Source organism: Belonocnema kinseyi, chromosome 6 (genome assembly GCF_010883055.1).
Source record: "Belonocnema kinseyi isolate 2016_QV_RU_SX_M_011 chromosome 6, B_treatae_v1, whole genome shotgun sequence".
In the NCBI taxonomy this organism is placed as follows: domain Eukaryota; kingdom Metazoa; phylum Arthropoda; class Insecta; order Hymenoptera; family Cynipidae; genus Belonocnema; species Belonocnema kinseyi.
In genome coordinates this window covers 143,357,676-143,378,252 of record NC_046662.1, presented here as the reverse complement: position 1 = coordinate 143,378,252, position 20,577 = coordinate 143,357,676, and the positions used below count along the sequence as shown (strand labels likewise).

At 34.7% G+C, this 20,577-nt stretch overlaps 1 protein-coding gene across 12 annotated transcripts in view; it reads right to left on the bottom strand.

Annotated features, from left to right (window-relative positions):
* The window catches only part of LOC117174282 (WW domain-binding protein 2), a 315,912-nt gene that overhangs the window by 143,743 nt on the left and 151,592 nt on the right, over positions 1 to 20,577 (bottom strand). Inside the window, exon 5 of one of the 12 annotated variants that reach the window (XM_033363233.1) lies at positions 14,094 to 14,128. The exons of the other annotated variants lie outside the window; for them this stretch is intronic. Coding sequence (XP_033219124.1) covers positions 14,109 to 14,128 — 20 coding nt within the window. The 3' untranslated portion in view covers positions 14,094 to 14,108. Of the gene's footprint in view, positions 1 to 14,093; positions 14,129 to 20,577 lie in introns of those variants that run through there. 12 annotated transcript variants of the gene reach the window in all.

The window sequence follows — 20,577 nt, the reverse complement described above, 5'->3', positions numbered from 1 at the left end:
ATATATATATATATATATATATCCTTGTAGAGCCCCGCATGCAAGGATAAGGCTGCGTACTCTGAGAGGTCGACCGGTATCCCAGAGCTACCGTTCTAGATACCTCACCCAGGTGCCATTCAGCTTTAGGTAAGGTTTTCGCACCTCCGCTTAGGGGTTATTTCCTTCGGGACCACCCGTTCAGTGGCTTTGTCATAGGCCCTTCGGTTTGATTCTATAGGAATCAAAACCGAATATATATATATATATATATATATATATAATATTGAAAAAGCATCCAGGCTGGTTCTATTACTCAATTATATCATTTCGGTTACAAGGATTAGTATCTTGGGTAAATGTTACGTACAATTTCTGCCCTTTATATCACAAACGCTGACACCGAACTATTATTGAGTACCTTTCGACCAACCCTCAAACGAACATGTGTATCTGTTCTGCGTCGCATTTCGCACCGCGCTGAAAATGTCGGAATAGAGGGTGCCGCTCATTTTATTCAGATTTTGTTTCAAACTTGAAAAATCTGCTACAGAAAACCATGAAATGTTATTTCTTGCGTTCAAATATGAAAATATGGCTCGTACAAGTATATTTGGATGATATAAGAAGTTTAAATAACGTCAAACCTCAACTGATGACAATTTGCTGTGAAGATGATCATCAACGGTCGGTTGTGAAAATTTTTTTTATACAATTTGTTTTACAGGCTAAATAGTTATTCAGGGATTCTATATTACAGTTTTTAATCGATTTGGAGATAATATAGTTGTCTCACAAGGCACAACACAATATGCTTGTTATTAAACAACCGCCCTAATCGACTGATCTGGCAAAATCGTTGGCATTGATATATATGTTCCCAAGAAAATCATTTTGCAGAAGTTCAAGAGTTCGTACCAAAAAGAATTGCGATTTTTACACAAACAGTTACTTCTTGTTCACACCTCGTACTGATATAATATTTTTAAATGGCTCTCAAATTCGCAGTAGCGACTGATTGTGATTGCCAATCGACCTTACTGTATATAATTATGTTAGAATTGAAAATGTTAAAACAGTAAGATATTCGCTACGTATATGAATACAAAATATAGAAAATTTTGTCTTGCAATTAAACGATATATCAATATTCTATCAAATTCTTCCGTATCGAAAATTTTATATTAAATTGAAAATATGCCTTTATTAAAAAAAATTCTTTCGTGTACTTATACAAAATTGAATAAAAACTCTGTATCTCTATAAAAAATATAAATCATATTATCTTGAACTAAAACGATATATTTATTGTTTTAATTCTTTCTTTAGAAGATAAAAAATAAATAAAAACTATACCTTCTTATTTTTATTATTTAAATCTAACTTTTTTAAGTTAATGAATCCTTAAATTAATTGATTAATTCGCTTATTCCAAAAAATCATTTGTTATTGTATCAGAGTTACTGTTGTTAATAAATTACTAATTTATACCAAAATCTGTCATTGTTCTTATTTTAATTGCCTATCATATTAAATTAATTCTTCACCCCAGTATAAAATTAGAATGTTTGTTATTTTATTTAAATTTCTAATTAAATTCTATATATAATAACAGTAATTTCGTTTATGAAATATCATATCATAATATTATTGTTAAAAAATATGCAATCAGTTTTGCAGTATTTTTTTGTAATAATTATATGTATTAAAAAATGTATTGTTTGTTTCACTATGTTTTTTCAAACTAATTTTGTTCAAAACTACTTTATATATCCCTATTCCTGCCATTTAAAAGCAGGCTGTAAAGACTCCCAGCGCTGTCTGCGCCGCACACTTCACTTGGTTGTACTTATGAACTAACGCTAACTTTCAGTCGTGGCAGGGGGCTGGTTGACCTCTTCAGGCTAAAATTTTAATTAAAAGCACTAAGATATGAAAAATTACAAAGACCAGAAGTAGATAAAAACTAAGCATCGCTTCGTTTTTCGAGTACAACATATACCAGGGAGAATCAAATCGGCGAGGGACACCTGAATTACTTTCCTTGTTAGTCCGACCTGACATCTTATCAAGATCTTTTTCTCGTCCATATGAACATTGCGTATTTAAATTGTGTATCACTGGGTTGTACCTGTGATTATTACTTGTGATTTTCTTTATACTATCTTTATTAATTTTAATATGCATTACTTTAGAAATGAAACGTTTTCAATAGTTAGTGACGAAATATAAAAATTTTACTATTTTCTAATTAAATTTATGATTATAAGAGATAAAATGTACATTTATAACAAATAACTTTTTTCTTATTTGTATGCTCTTTTATACGTATATCTAACATACTTTTAGTATGCCTGCATAAGAGACAAAACAATTTTTCAAACAAATTTTGTAAATAACATTAATATGATCTCATTTTTTGACACATCTTTACTCAGCTTGAAAATATATGACACATCAGGGTTTGTCGAAGGTTTTAAGGATATCTTGAGGTTTTTAAACATGCCGGAAGTTTTGTGAAAAAACTTTTTTACGAAAGGTAAATAGACTTTTGGTTGACAGGCCAATAATTGTTTTCACGCAGAGTTGTTTTGATGGGGTAGATATTTTATTTTTAGTTTCCGGATCTTGATTTGTTGTTTGATAACATTTATCGGTTAATGATCGTTGAATCATCAGTCAGTAACAATTTCCCAATTTATGGTAAGAAATTTGCTGCGAGATGACATTATTGCTCCGTCAACAAGCTTGAAAAAAATATTTCTTTTAACCTACGTTGGATGACCTGAGAAGTAAGTAACTGTTCTGCCTGACAAATTTTTTTTTTTTTAGAAACTAATTGGTAATAACATTATTATTTTATTTTATAAAAGGTAAATCTAAAAAAATAATTTTATTGTTTTCTTCAAACTGAAAAGTAAACTGAAGATAGTTATTATGAGAACTGAATTTGTCCAGAATTACATTTATATCATATTTTTTAACACACAAAATGTTATTATCCACATATTGATAACAAAAGTGAAGCATTAAACCATGTTTTTCTTTCAGTAGTTTCATGCCTGACAATATCTGAAAATAAGGCTGAGATGGATCAACCCATCGAAGTTCCATATATTTGTTGGTTTAAGGACATGAGGATATAATCATTGTCAATTACTATATGTTTTCTTTAAAATAGAGATCATTATGAATATGTTATTTAAAAGTTTAATAACATTTATCAGTTCCTTACATATAACTTTCGCTAAAAAATTAGTTGGACTGTTAATTGAAGAAATTATGATATTTATATTGTAAGAATAAGAAGTCATTATCATTTAAATCTTTCAATATTTTAAAATGTTCTCTTGTAATTTTTTGAGAGGATTTGTATTTAATCTTTTATCAATATTATAATCCAATACAATTTCTCCAATTTTTTTAAACATAATCTGTGTTATTCAAACAAACAGAAACATATCTTATCATCAATCGATGAGTGTCTTTTTTCATATAACTACATATATTTCAAGTCAATTTATCTCTTATTTAGTTTTTAGTACTATTTGTAATGCCTAGTGAAAGTAGAGATGTTTCTATATCTTCAGTAGTATTAATCGCATCTTAGGAGTAAAATTTTTGAACCAATAAAACGATTCGGACCTAAATATACAGTATCAATACGTTTATGCTAAGTTTGTGAAAGCGTTTTAGGTCTACATGTCAGAGAACCTGGGATTTGGCTACCATGACAGTGATGCCTCTAGATTTCGCCCGGAGGGAGAGGGGAGGGGTAAAGAGCGGCGAATGTATCAGTTGCGGTAGACAGTCACTGAGATGGGGTATTTCCAAAAAAGAAGCTACTGGCCGTGATAAAGATCATTGTGCATCATGCGGTAATACTTAAAAAGATTGCGTGACAATTTTTGGTTGGGGAGATGTTAGAGTTTGTTTAGAGTGAATTACGTTCGTCTAGATTAAATCCAGTCAATACATTTGAGTATGTCTGTTACGTATGTTTTCGCCGTAATGAAAGAAGGCGATCTGTAGTGACGAATCATCACGCTGCAGAACCTGAATCACAACTTTTTGGTTAGATCGAGTTTAATATTGGTAGGGCAACTTGCAGTCAAACCAAGTGTGTTTTTGGTAATGCCACAAGGTGGAATTGTACATCTGTTAGCACTAGGGCAACAACTAATACCTTTATAGTGCGACAGGTGAAAGAGATTATAGACTTGTTACGAAACCAAACTACACAAACCACATCAGCCAGCAGTAAACTTCGATTACTGTGAAGATGTAGATGATAGTGATGTGTATCATTGGACTGGCTTACAGAAAGAAATCTTTTTTCACCTACTGAATGACCTGCCGTCATTTAAAAGGCTGAACAGCGCCATCCCGAGTGTGCCCTTTCTATTTAACTGACAAAGCTGAAGCCGGGTCTTAAGGACCAAGAGCCAGCTGACATGCTCAAGCATGGCAAGCGTAGTAATGCTGAACGCCTAATAAAAAACGCGCGAAGTGCTGTTGTGACAGACTTCAAACTCTGTTATATAAGGTTTGCACACTCAGCTCGCGAGAAGTTGCTTGACAAACGTACAGGTATGTCCTCTAAAGTACTGTTTGTCTCTTTGTCGAGGGCACAGAATCGTTGGTAACAATCTGGGATGGTACTGACATCTATGTTCATAAAAGCTCGAGTAATACATTTCAAAGAGTCTCCTACAGCATGCATAAGCAATATCCAGTTGTAAGCCTATGGTTTTTGCGGCTCCCAATGAATATGCCATCGACATCATAGGTCCATTTGAAGCTACCTAAAATTATGCATTATGCAAAAAATAATCAAACGGATGCCTTAAGTCTACTACAAGTTTCAGAACGCGCGCAGATATGTTCGCACTTGATAGGTAGGGGCTTTGGCAATACTACACCGTATATAGAACATAGGGGATTCACTGTCAAAATGACAGAAATGATTCCAGTAGGTAAAAACTAGCAAAGTGATCTGTAAGCTTACCGTTCACGATTGGTTGCTAAGGTTAGGTTTGTAGTCGAATTTATCAATGCACACCTTAATGCATGTTTACGACAATTTGACTATTTGTGGTGCATTCAGTCAACTCCCCACCTGATGACAAATTTTAAAAACACTGTTACCATTCATAACGTGTTTTATTAGAAATAATATCTGACAACGAGCAATATCTTTGGATGCCAATGAATTAGCGGGGTTTCCACGACTGTGCTGACAAAGGAGGACCTCTACCAGATTATTTTGGGTTCGTACCAAATCAGGCAAGCTCATTCGTACTATGAGGAGCATGTGGCCAGAAACGATTGCTAATATATGCAAGTAAGTCGTGATACTGGGGTACAAATCCTGGCAAGTATGGCATAGTCATGAGCGACCCTATGCTTCTTAAAGCTCAAATACAATCTAATCACGTAAATCGAAAGCAGTTTTATGTGTACGTTATAGCCCAGCGCAACAGAGAGGAATCAGATGTCAATAAGGAGTAATATTGTCCTTGCAAGAATGACTGTCGAACCATAGGGTATTAAGCGCATATAATCACTATTGTTTAGTACATATAGCACAGGCTCAACACCTTAAAAATGAAACCCGTATGCAATCCTGGGCAACCACGGGCATTTTTATGGTCATAGAGAGCTTCGATGAGGAACGAGAGCCGGATGAGTTTTAGAGTCCCCACTTCTACGGGACTTCCACGAGTGAATTGAAACATGCATTTTTGTACACAGTAAGCGTCCGACTATCAATTGATATATGACTCATCACTGCACCTCCATGACCCAACTGGGCAATGATCTTTTTGTTTCTGATGAAAATTACATTTACGAAGAATAGAATTAAATTTTTTACTAGTTGTTTTCTATACCAGAATGTATAGTTTTCTTTTTTATGTTCACCAATAATTTGTTTCAAAATTGAATATGATAATGAATATTACGATTTTCTAATTTTAAAATTTTGACAAATGCATAGTTGTTATATGGGGCCTTATTCCAGAACTGCCCCAAACTTTGAAAGTCATATCTTCCGATTGCCTTCAAATATTCAGAGTTTGTTTGTCTATATGATAGTAGCATACCCACCAATTTATAGAATTTTACTAACATCCCTCCTCGAACTACAGGGGGTGAAAATTGCATCACCCGGACAAGGCGGGTATTTTCAAATGATCATAACTTCCTTCCTACAAATGAGAATTGAATTTTCTATGAGTGATTCCTGAAGGGTTTTTCATACTCTTTCATTCAGTGAATTATAATTTATTTAGTTCGCTTTTTTCGTGCGCTGTTTGCTTCTCTGAACTTGAGGCTTTTTGACTGTCTTCGGAAATAGATCATGTTCTGTTGCGAATGAAGTTTTTTTTTCAATTACAAGTGTCCGTTCTTATTTGGAATAAATGCGTGGTATTTTAGAGTGCCGGGAATTGTAATTGCTTCAGTGAATCTAGTTTCTAGTTTTTTGGTCATCTCTATGTGATCTTCTTTTGAACTGAAAAGAATGACTGCTCCTTTAAATGATTCTGAGCCCATTCGAATAACTTTATCGCAGTTTAGGGTTGGATTCTGTGCTGAGTGCTGCAAGCTAGCTTTTGCCGCAAGTCTTTTCAAATTTCCACCAATCCCGTCACCTGAACCTTTTCCATGGGCAGTTGCCGGGAAATGTGTTTCTTCAGAAATTCCAAAATCTTTTTTGGGATTTAAAAGATTTATGAAGGCATATTTATTTTCAAAATGTTGCGCAGCTCCATCTGTCACATAATAAATTTTGTTAACAACGCTGAATTTCTTCTTAAGGTACTCGTTGATGAGCTTTTGAAAATTGGAAACAGCTACAGTATCATAACTTAAACAATCTGAGATGAATGCCATGCTAAAATGGTTCAGGGCGTTTCCATCTTTGTAATAAATAACTACTGTAAATATAGTTGCTTGATTATTATTATACAAATAAGAAACAAAAACGAAACACAAGAAATCACAGAAAACACATACAGAAAAATTCTAAACACTACATGTTGGCTGCTTTTACCTTCCAGGAGACTGAAGGGTGTACTCTAGTTAGTAGGCTAAAAAATAGGCGATTTTTGCGATTTTTTGTGCGCATGCTATGGAATATATGGATATAAAAATTAATAGTTATGATGAATAATATTTTCAAATATAAAACAATTTTTTTTAATGATCTTTTCCAAGTTTTGTATACCAAATCCGTATTTGAACGGAACGCCATAAGTTGGAGCCAGGTCGGTGACCACATGATATTTCGGCAACGGTGTATCAAGAACACAAAAATCAAAGTGCTTTAGATTTGGTATGAAATTGGCTACAAAATGACTTATGGATATTAATTTTGAACCAATTTTGTTCATTTTCTTCAATAAAACCCAAAATAATCGAAAAAAAATTGTTTTTGCTTTTTTTTGTAAAAAAAAATTGTAAAAATCAAAAAAATGTTGACATAATAATAGGTCACTTTGTGAGTACTTATGTGTAAAATGTGTGGTGAAAATTTCAGAAGGGTCGGCCCACGGGTTCCAGAGCAATTTTATGGTCAGTTTCTCAAAACGTTGTTTTGAGAATAACACGTTTGAAGTGTGCGAGTGCATCGGGCGAGTGCGTTGGGCGCTCAGGTACGCACAGTCAGATAGTACACTTACACTACTGGTCAAAAGTTAGGGTTCAATTCTTTTGGTGATTGATTAAGTGCTTTTAATTTTAACTATGTCAGAGCTAAAAAAAATTTCTCTTTAAAGGATTAAATTCATTTAAAATTCGGTATAAAATGAGCCCAGGTTGAAGTCTATTTGTTTATTTTTCAAGTAGACATTGCAAAAATTGTGCAAATTTCAATGTTTTCTTCAATTTTCCATTACTTTAGTAACGATGAATATTTTTTAATGTTCCTGGACACATTTCAAAGCTATTTTTTCACAGTATGGCAAAACTTTATCAGCATAGAACAACTTTAAGTTCTTGCACTATGATAGGATTTTTTTCTATATTTATGTTCATAACGCTCTTGTGATACTGTTGAAAGAATGCTTAAGTTCTCACACTCTGATAGAAATTGTTTGAAGGTTTGCACTCATACACTTTTGCGATACTATGGAAAAATGGCTTTAAAATGAGGCCAAGAACATTAAAAAATATTGTTTATTACGGAAGTTATTGAAAATGTAAGAAAATATTGAAATATACACTATTCTTGCAATATCTACTTAAAACATAAACGATTTGGCTTCATCTTGGGCTCATTTTATAAGAAATTTTGAGAGAATTGACTTATTTCAAGAGAAATTTTTTTTTCAGCTCTGACATAATTAAAATAAAGAAAATTTAATCAATCATCGGAAGAGAGTTGAACCCAAACTTTTGACGGGTAGTTTATACTGCACAGATCTTTATAAAAATTTAATACGATATTCTTAGATACATACAAATTCGAAAAAAGTTAAAAAACAATTTTTTCTCGAGAGTGACCAACTAGACTACACCCTTAAATCAGAGTAGAATAACGCAGTGCAATGTTTTGCTTCAGGCCAAGAAACAAATGACAGTCTATGTGATTTCCTTTTGTTTCTTGGCACAATATTAGAAACAAATGAAAACCTATTTACGTGGATGTATTTTGTTTTTCGGCTATGCACGAGACCAAGTTGAATCCATCGAAAGAAAGGACGACTACTGTATAATTTGTTTATATGAATAGTTTAAACTATTACTAATTGATTTAGGCCTTTCACAAGGCTGTTTTATGTGACGGTAATGATGAAAATACACAGCAAAACCTCAACAAAAAAACATTATGAAGGGGCGAGGGGTGAACGCTCCCTTAAAAGATACTTGTGTTCCCTAATTTGTTTATAATAATGTACAACAAATTTCAGTATTGGAAATTACTTATCAATTTTTATAAGGTAGATATATTTATATTGAAGAGAATGAAACTAACCAGAAAAAGGGATATATTGTAATGTACCTTTCGACCAATTTAACGTCTTCTGGTCCAGAAATTGGTCCCGAGTATGACCATCGGTACCCATCCTGGTAGAACAATAAATCTGAACGATACGTTTTATTAGCAACAGCTACTATAAATGAAACTTGAGCAAATATAAGTGGTTTTTTATTCATACCAAAAGCGATTCCACTTCTTTCTAATTTCAGTCCTTGAATTGCTAAGTCATTTTTACGGTGAGTTCTTTGGATATGAAGCTGCCCGCCGATCCAGTGTCTATACTTGCAATTAACACAGTAGATATTCTTATCAAAAATTACTTTTTCTTACTCAATTACCATTAAGAGGACGTAACTGACAGAAGCGAACAAAAGAATTGTCTTAGTCTTTATATCATTTATATCGATTTCTTATTTATCCAATCTTTCAGTTTTAATCTTTGCATTAGTTTGCACCCTTCTCTAGAATTTATTTCGTACTGTTCCCCTTTCTCTCACCTCTGTTTAAAATGCCGTATTAAATTCTACGGAAACCGGACACGACCCTGATAGAAATCGAATAAGTCTTGTATAGGGGCTACCCGGGCTCTATGTATGAAATTATTTCCAATCCGGAAATTTTACACATCTATCTGGGTTCTATCAGACAGACCTGACCAGTCCTATATTTTAGTAAAGACCAGTGACAATCTAATTTGATCTTCCGTAATATATCCGCGACAGAGAATAAGAAATTAATTTTGTCTAAGTCAAACCGACATTCTAACCGGATCTCTGCAGGACCTCTTTGGGACAAGACAAAAAAAGTAATTTATTCTATCAAATTCTATCCGGAACCTATCTGGGAATTTACCTTTGAAAAAAAAACAAGTTTTAAAGTGAATGCTTATCTGGGTCTATCTGAAACCAATTCGAAACCTACTCGGGACAGGAAAAAAAATTGTTTTCCTCTAAATTAAAAAAAAGCGTCTACACGGATCTATCCGGGATCTATCTAGGAGTTTACCGTTGGAAAGAAAAAAGTTCTACAGCGTACGTTTATCCCGGCCAATCCGAGACCTATTCAGGACACGACAACAAAAATTGGTTTCCTCTACATTTAAAAGAAGCGTGTATACGGGTCTTTCTGGAATCTATATGGGGTTTGTACTTGAAAAAAGAAACAAGTCCTACCGCATATGTTTATCCGAGTCTATCCGGGGCCTATTTAAAACACAGAAACATATATTCATTTCCTTTAAGTTCAAAAAAAGCGTCTATCTGGGTCTATCTACAAACAATCTGGGAGTTTACCGTTCAAAAAATAAGAACCCAGTCTTATAGTGTATGTTTATCCGAGTCTGTCCGGGACCTATTCTGGGCACGAAAACAAAAATTGATTTCTTACCTCTGTTTAAGGTTCCGGATAATATCTAATAGAACGTGGATACGGTTCTGATAAAAACCTGGGAGAATTTGCATCGATAAAAAACCAAGCCCCGCAGCGTTAGCTTAACCAGGTCTATTTAGGACGTATCCGGGACATGGAACCAGAGATTGATTTTCTGTGAAAGAAAAAAGAGCGCCTGTCGGGGTCTAATCTGGGATTATTTACATCAATAAAGAGACCAGGTTCTAGAAAGTATTATATTTTGTTGGGCCTATCGGACACCTATACGGGACGTTGAACAAGAAATTTCAGCTGTAATCTCAAAAAGCTCGAGCTTTTTCTCTTTATACAACATTCGTATGAATGTATAACTATTTGCTAATCGTATTCACATTTATACATTGATTGATAACTACGCTTTTCATGTAGGTGTAATTACGCTACTATATCTATTAATTTCTTATTATCAGGAGAATATTCTCCACTAGAATCAATCGAGTTTTCATCAGGGCTTAGAATGGACATACAAGTTCTTTTGGATCCAAGAGTATCGGTAGAATCTTCACTAAAATAGCCCAAAAAATGTTTCTTTTTTTGAGCTAGAAGACAAGAGACAACCCTCCCAAGCTTCCACTTTCAGAGAAAGAAAATCCGGAATTTTTTATTTTTTGAAATTTCATGATTAAAATTGGATTGATTGAATTGGATTTTCGAACAATTTTATTGATACTTCAGCGTTTAATTGAAAGTTGCCAAATTTTTCAGGGATTGAAGAGAAGTATTTACGGACTAAAAGCACACCAATAAATATTCAATTAATTTAGTTTAAAAAATTATTTTTCCCAAAAATATTTTTTAAATCTTATTTTCTCAATCATAAATAATATTTGATGATTTTCTTTCTATATACTATAATAGAAATTTATTAAACATTGGAACAAAAATATGACAGTTATATAAGTATTTAGCAATAAATATCATAGGATACCAACTTGAAAAAAAGTAGACATTGATTCCTCGAATTTGAGAAATTGAAAAAAAAATTGTTTAATTAATCACCTGATGTTTATAAAAAAACTACTCCTCCAAAGAATGACCAACTATTAAATTTTATTGAAAAAAATCGAATATTTTGTGTCATAGGGAATATTCAAATTGTTCATTAGTCGTTATTTTTATTACAAAATAAGGCAGAAAATTGCTTGTCCAATTTTTGAAAAATCCAACCTTTTCCCATGTTAAATGTATAGAATTTTCAAGTGCCTGCTGACACGTGCTAATGTTGGAATTCCAAAGAAAAAAATCGGATTTTCTTTCTCTAGAACTGTAAATTTTTTGGGGGGTGGGGAGTGTCTTGCCCATTAGAGTGAAAAAAATGTTGCAGTGAATTTTTGGACCCCCATAATGTTCACATTCAACTTTAAAGATAGAATATTTCAGGTTCAAGCATTTTTCATCTGGAAGTATTTTTTAACTTGGATTTTCAAATAAATTGTTTATAGTAGCTGCTTTCTTCAGAATTTAAATATTTAAATTGAGCCTTTTTAAATCCACCCATTTATTTAATGTGTAAAACAAAACAAAATATATTTCTCAGTCAGTTCTGGGTTTTTAGCGGAACTGATTGGCTAAGATTTGTTCTACCAAATGCAAGCGATTCGATGGCTCAACAGGTTAGGGCGTGCGGTAAGTATTTAGGTTTAGACTCAGGTTTAGGTAGTTTAGACAGGGTTCTAATTGTATAATTTCGAAAATAAATTAAGTGCAGGGATAATACTCGAAATATTTTTTTGCGAATTTATAAATATATTACAGCATCTGTCTCGAGCTGCCGTACCGAATAGAACCCTGCTAGGACCGGATAGGCCCTAGATACATCTTTCTAAGACCGAAAAGTCTCGGATAGAATTTCCCAGAATTCCGTGTAGGTACTACTGGATAGGCCCGGATATGGAATTGTATACCAAAAATATATCAAAAATATACTGAATAGAACCGGATAATACCCAAATAGGAATTTTCAAGCACCTCGTATGCATCCCGGATAGACCCGAATGCGAAATGGTATGCGGAATAGATCCAAACTAGGAGCGGATAAGACCCGGATAGAATTTCTAAGCGTCCCGTAGTGGTCCCGGATAGGCCCGGGATACAAAATTGTATACCGAAAAAACCCGGGTAGGACTGCATAATACTCAGACAAGATTTCGAAACTCCCCGTGGAGGTCCCCGATAGGTCCGGATATGAAATTGGATACGGAATAGATCCCGGGTCAGACCGGATTAGAACAATTTTTATCCGGGTACTATCCAGCATATTAATCAGGGTATTTTTCTCTCTTTCCACGCATGTTTATATTGTTGCAATCTTCTGAAATAGAAGGGTCTAGTCGTGGACTTCGAAGTAAGAGAATTCGTGTGGCAAACAGAGACTACGTGAACTTATAGCTTGAGGAAGAAAAACGAGCAAGCGAGCACGGATTTGAGAAATTGGATTGGACCTCCCCACTAGCAGCCGTCCACTCCTACTCGTAGGTAGGTACTTGATGTGAGAGAGCCACATACTTCATAAGGTACCAGGAGGCGCAGAGTATCGGTATTCAGAGGGCTCACCGCAAAATGTATGTTCCACATGGTGGCCCGGCATCACACGCAAAACAATTTGAATTTCTATAAATAGCTTACGATGCCATATAAAACTCCTCTAAATATAAAAATGGGATTCTCTCAGTTTTCGAGATAATTGAGAATGTAGGACGTGACGCCGTGTGCCGAGCGACCGAACGTCTGACCTCTATTGTTCGTGTATATGAATACAATATTCGTTTATTGTTCGTCTATTGCAGGTCTCTTCTGAGAGGGGAAATTTCGGAATTTCTCGTTTCCACCGCCAACATGAATCTCTACCCAGCTTTAAAGTTCGGGAAGGTGGTCACTTCCGTGTCACAGAGTGGGGATACTTACCCAGTGATTCTTACTACCAGGGCCCTTTCTGGGTAACTGAGTTTAGAAATTATTTCATTGTTAGTAAACCTACTTATGAACCTCACGATGAAACAGAATTCGATCTACATTTTTAACCCAAAATGATATGTAAACTTCTTATTTGTTACAGAAAAAATATTTATTTATTAATTATTAAGCAATTAATCACACTTAAAGCATTAACAGAGAAAAACATAACAAAATGTAAAACATATTTATAAAAATATACATCATAATATTATATTTTAATATCACCTCTTAATAAAAGAATTGTTTAGTATTATAATGATTAATTAGTAGTAATATAATTCATGAAATATTAATTAATAGTATTATAATTTCTTAATTAATAATATTGATTCTATTGTGTGTAAAATAGAAGAAAGCATGACATGTTAAAAGGCATATATTTATATACATATATAATTTCATTTTACAGTCTCCATAAGGAGACATTAAAATATAATAATATAATGTATATTCTTGTGAATATGTGTTTTAAAACATGACATGCTTTTGCCTCTCAATGCTTAAACTATGATTAATTAATGGACTCGAATTTGTCCAATTTTTTTATGTAGATATCATTGTGAAACGTTAAGGGGTTGTTACCTGATTTCTAAAGTTGCCAAATCAACTCAGCCGAGACATGAGGGTCACTGTGGCATGTTACCTCGATAATATAAAGCAGTGGAGCGTGTCTTTTAAGCTCAAAGAACGGCAGCAAACGCGATATTCGTTTTACGCGTGAAGCGTATTATATATGGTACTGTGGATGAATTCGGGTTAATAGTTAATGAACCAATCTTTTTTCTGTAACAAATAAATATTTGGGATACAAAATATATTGAATGGTATTTTCAGTCAGATTTAAAACAATATAACATGGGCAGCGTTCATTTCTTCTTAAAACTGCTTACGCCATTAGTGACGCCGTTCCTTACGAATACTTTCTCGTGATCGAATCGGGATCGTGTCGGTTTTTTCTCGGGCCGATAGCATGTTGTCCATACCTGTGATCGGTTTTTTTTTTTGACTCGTCTTTGGCTCCGAATACGATATATATCGTATCCATTTGTCACAAGAAATTAAAAAATCCTTTACTTGCCTCTTCGGATTCTAGTTTTTTAATGGCTTTTTTAACAACCAGATACATTTAAAGCATTTCATTTGCGAAGAAATAAATTGGAATAAAATTATTTTTTAAATTAAAACGTGATCTGTCTATTAATATGCACTGTGGGCCAGCAGACACGATTCAGTGGCCAAAAGTCAAGATTTCGTCTGATTCTTATGAAAATTGATATATGAAAATTTTCGAGGTCACTGACTTCAAATTTGATGTCTTAAACCCAAAATTAAAAATGGCGGATCCAATATTGCGGCCAACATTACGGAATTATTATATACTCGCGTGAATTTCGGTACTAGTGGGTTTTTAGGATTGCTGGCTTCGAATTTAATATCAAGATTTGGAAATTCAAAATAGCGGGCCCAATGTAGCAACCAAAATATTTTTGAAATGATTCGATTCCCTTGAAATTAATTGTAGATGGATTTTCTACGTGACGGATGCCAAATTTGTTTTATAAATTTAAAATTAAATTCAGCAGATTGAATATGTGCCCCCAATTCCAAGGAACGTATTCGATATTTACGAAATCAATGAAATTATATAAGATATTTTACTCTCAGCATGACCCAGAGAAAACGACGTTGACGTGCTAGAATGTTTCCGCCTCTAACATTTTCGAATGCTTTTCACTTTAAAATTATCTTGAGATTCATCTTCCTCTTCTTCGGGCATTCCAGTTTCGTCTAGAAGCATTGCAGTTTATGGAAGACCGGCCTCTTCATCTTCTCGATCTTCTATGTTGGAACTGCATGTTGGGTATTCTTGAATCACATTTACTTGAGGCACAGCGTGTAAAACTCTGACATCTTCGGAAATGGGCAAAAATGTCTTTCTCAGAAGTCGCGAATGAAAACTGATTGCAGATATGAGTGGATCGCAGGAATCCATCACTCTATGAAATACATCATACATATTAGCTTGGCATTCATGTTTTCTCCTGTGGAATTGTCTATAATTCTTATAGTCTATGTTGCGAGCTTTAGAAGCTTCTTCGCCAAGCATTTCTGCCGGTAACACAGTTGCGCTTGTGATTTCTGTTCCATAAATGAGTATTTTTAAAAGCTGTTCGAGCTGAGTTGTATTTCCATCGTTTTAGTGCCAGAGCCTCCTGGTTTTCGTTTATCCACTATCAATCCCAACTCTGGTAAAAATTAGTCCTTCAGCTTATCAGACACGTCATTAAAGAACTTTCGAGTCGAATGACAGATAGGGCATGTTTGCATAGATTTTGTAACTGTTATTTTGTTCAGTACCTTGCCGTCTATCAATGTTAAATAGAAAGAAAAAATGGATTCGAACACTCCGACTATCATCCAATGCAACTTCATGAGTTCTTATCGACCGGGAGCTAATGACATATTTGGTGGTCGTATTAACTAGTGGCTGCCGTTTTCACCATCGTGTTCTATATGCAACACAAGTACAATAAGCCTATTTTCGAAGGGCCACGCGTGATACTACCCGCCATTCTGAAAGTTCAAAATGTTAACATTTTTGAGAAATGAAAACAATTAACTAGTGTATGCCGTGAACTTTAAAGCATTCTTCGTGTACGACTTTTATATTAAAAAGAACATGGCATCCAAATCCAAGTGATAGTAAGGGTTAATATACAAGGGTTAAAAGTTAATAAAAATGTGGGAAAAAAATAATTAACTAGCGTATGCCACAGAGAGTTTAGATTTTGTAGCCGCAGTAAATGTTACAAAAATTAGTGGCATACATTTTCCGGTGATACTACATTTGTTATTAATTTTTGAAATATGTTCGAAAAGTCATAATTTAGAACAATTAACGAGTGATTGAATCTTTTTCGATAATTAAACCTTTCTATTTTAATGCTAATTGCAAGATCGGCATACAATTTCTGATGTTACTCACTGTTATACACTATTGTTAACAGCTAAAAATTAGGAGTATTTTAGAACAATTAATTAGTGTATGGCATCACTTTTTTGATAATTTTACGACTAAAAAATAGTTAAGAAATAAGTGGCATACATTTTGCAGTCTGCATGTTCGAAAGATATGAACTTTTATTGATTATAATATTCACAGTAATATCTAAAAATGAAATAATATTCTATTCCATGTACCTAGCAGCCACTAGTTAATTGTTATAAATTATTCATTTTTATTGTACAACCATCAAAAGACGTGATGGCATCCACTAGTTAATTTTTCTAAAATATGACTTTTCGGTCATATTTTGAAAATTATTAACAAATGGTAGTATCACCTGAAAATGTATGCAACTTATTTCTTAGCTATTTTTTTATTGTAAAATTATCAAAAAACGTGATGGCATCCACTAGTTCATTGTTCTAAATTATGACTTTTCGGCCATATTTGAAGAATTAATAACAAATGTAGTATCACCGGAAAATGTATGCAACTAATTTTATTAACATTTACTACGGCTACAAAATATAACTCTCTGTGGCATACACTAGTTAATTGTTTTTCCCCACATTTTTATTAACTTTTAACCCTTGCATATTAACCCTTACTATCACTTGGATTTGGATGCCATGTTATTCTTGATATAAAAGTCGTACACGAAGAATGCTTTAAAGTACACGGCATACACTAGTTAATTTTTCTCATTTCTCAAAAATGTTAACATTTTGAACTTTCAAAATGGCAGGTAGTATCACGCGTGGCCCTTGGAAAATAGGTTTATTGTACTTGTTTTGCACACAGAACGTGATGGTGAAAACGGCAACCACTAGCTAATACGACCACGAAATATGTCATTAGCTCCCGGTCTACTAGCTTGTCAATTTGATCCTCAATGTTCTTTTTTTGATTCAAAATAACGGTCTCAGTTTCTTTAGTTTGCAGTATCTGAATAGAGCGACAAGATATTGACGATTAAGACGCTCTGTTATTCCACAAAATAACATTGTCTGCAGTTGACAATCGTAACGATATGAGAGAAGCTACAAACAAGCTTTCATCACTGAGACTCTCATTATCATCCACTGATTCAAAAGATTGCGTGTAAGGTGAATGACCAATACTAACATCCATATCCCATGAACACATCAACAAAACTTCCACTTGCGTAGTGCCCCAATTCTGCATATGCTGGATTATGATTTCCCTTTGCGATTCCACAATTCTAGTGGATGTGTAATTCAACAAGGCCTGTAGGGTTACCTCCGCTTTTTTCTCTGAGATCGAAATGTATTTTATGGGTGGTCTATATTGAGACTTAACTTCTCTGAAACAATTGTACGATAGCCAAATATCAGCACTACAGTTTTTGCTTTCTAACCGTATATTTGTTAAGGAATTATCCAGGAGGAAAGTTGGAGCTTCTTCAGCAGTCTTTTTTTTATCGGAATTTTCGGTGCCCCCAATAATTTTTTCACTTTTCTCGATTGCTCTAAGTTTTCTGAAACCTTGTTGAGAACAGTATACAAATCTTAATTCTTGGTTCGATTCGCTGCATAACGAAAATCCATTATTAATAATTCCGGATCGTCCTTTTGTTCAGCACTGATTACACAGCCACACGAAAAAAAAAACAAGTATGCAGATCTGGTAACAAAACACACGTATTCCTATGGATTTTGGGGCGCTGAATTCAAATTCGGTATCAGAAATCACCTATCACGTCATGGTTGAGCCATAACCTCAACAAATGACGAAAAATCATGCACTGAGGCAAATAGATTTCAAAATAATGCCAGTGATGCAAATTTTCACTTCAAAAACATGTCGAAAACTGTAAAGGATCAACCCTTGCCTGATATCAACTTATTTAACATAACTTTACCCAACAGCACCTGACCTCACCTAACCTGAATTAACAGAAATATATTGAACTACACGTAAAGCTCTGGAAGCATATTTTCCCAGTAATAAATGTGTGCCACATCGAATGGTTCAATTCGAGCCTAACCTAGAAATAAATCTAACCTAGCCTAACCTAACCTCACGAAACACAATTAAACTGATTGTGTTGTCCCGTTGTGTTTGCGGTACCGTTACATTCAGCTTCGGCTTAACCTACATAGAGGTTTAACTTATCCTAACTTAACAAAACCTGACCTGACCTAACCTAACCGATTACGCTGGCAACCCTGTTCTTGCGTCCTTTCATATTTTGACATTAATAGCAGTAAATGTCTGGAGTTTCGTAACCGCTTGTTGCTAGCATTATTCGCCTGTGTCTGTAACCAGGGCACCTCCACGTGGTGATGGTGGGCAAGAACAAGGGGAACGTTTTCATCAAGACAGAAAAGTTATGGAACAACGATATCAGGGTAGATGGGACGAGGTCATGATGGCTTATTTTTGCTGGATGTTGAAAAGGGAAACGAATGTAGGTCTTAAACGTAAGCGTAACCCTTTGCATCGTTCCTTCGAAGAAAAAAGGACACCTTATAGCAGACAGAAAATACATTGAAGTAGGTCTATAAATCAATTTAATTACGATAAAAAGCAAGATAAAATGTAAACACCGTCTACTATCGACATGCGAGGACGACTAGGACGGGGATCATCTTCAATCACTTCTCATCCATCGCTTAATTTTTTTAATCAATCGATTAGTTGCGTACGAGATAAAGAATTATTACCACAAAGAATCCTTAAAAAATGTTAAGTTTATGTGGCAATTTTTCCAAGTTTCATAAGGAATTTCACGTTCACAAGTTGTTGCGCTTTAAAACTCAACATAATTCCGAGGGAGCGCAGAAATACCGTCTGCTTCAAACAAAGGTCACTACCGTACAAAGAATTATAGAACCCTGAAATTTGAAGAGGGCTGGAGGTAAATTTTTAAAAAGTTTAATTTTTTTTCAAACAAGAAGTAACTATTTGGGTAAAAAAAATCGTTATTATTTCATGGTACATACTTTTAATCTTCTTCGAAGTTATTTTTTTTACATATACATCAATGCCAGTGATTTTGCCATTATTGAAAACATTTTTTTTAATAAAGTTTTTGGGATGATGTTCCGACGACTAAGCGTACTTCATCCTATGGCATTTGTATCATGAAATATATTTATTTTTAGCTTAATTTTAATATAGGGCAATAGACAAAAGATAACAGGAGCCACATCAGGTAAGTAGGCTGCGTGCTTCACAACAAGAATCTTGTGTTTTTCTAAAAACACCTCCTCAGAATGAGCTGTAAGTGCGAATGCGTTGTAGTTGTGCAAAGTTCAAATGCCGGGTTTCTATTTCTTGTGTAGTATGACAGAAAAGAATGCCTAATTAACTATTTGCCCTGTAAAAATAAATTCTAAGAACAAAATGTTTACTACTGAACGTTGAAAGTCGTCTGGGTAGCACATTGTCATCAATTAAGGTTCAGCGTTCTTGAAACTCCTTATATCACTCAACCTCGCTTGTACGAGTCATATTTTCATAACCGGATTTTAAGCGTGAAGCGAAATGACACGCAGACCAGGTACACATGTTCGTTCGAAGGTTAGTTAGTTAGCTCTAGATTGGTCGGCATTGTTGGCCGACCCATTGTCGGGAGCCCTGCGCGTTCTGTTGTTTTGAACCGCACTTACTACAACTATGTTTGGTGTTGCCATTGTTGTTCCCACGAGAAGCTAGGGAAAGGGTTCGTCCATCCTTGTAGGGCCCCGCATGCAAGAATAAGGCTACTTACTCTGAGAGGTCACCTGGTATCCCAGAGTCACCGTTCTAGACACCTCACCCAGGTGCCATTAAGCTTTCGGCACGGTTTTCACACCTCCGCTTGGGGGTTAATTCCTTCGGGACCACCCCTGGACAATTGTCCGCGACTGCCTATTTATTTTTGTAACCATATTCAGCAGAAACCCTTGGTACAGGGAACCTCTATCCGCAACCCGAGGAAGCGTTCGGTGGCTTTGTCATAAGCGCTTCGGTTTGATTCTAGAGGAATCAAAACCGAACCGAACTATATATATATATATATATATGTAGACAAGTTATTGGCCTGTCCTTCTTTGGGTCAGCTAAGCTGCCTATTTTCGGCAGGAGTATTGTGCGCCCTTCCACCAACCACTCTGGTATCGGCTCTTCCGACTTCATATATGAGGTGAAAATACGGGCCAAATGCTGATGGGTTGAAGAAAGTTTCTTCCACCAGAAGGTTTTGATACAATCTGGTCCC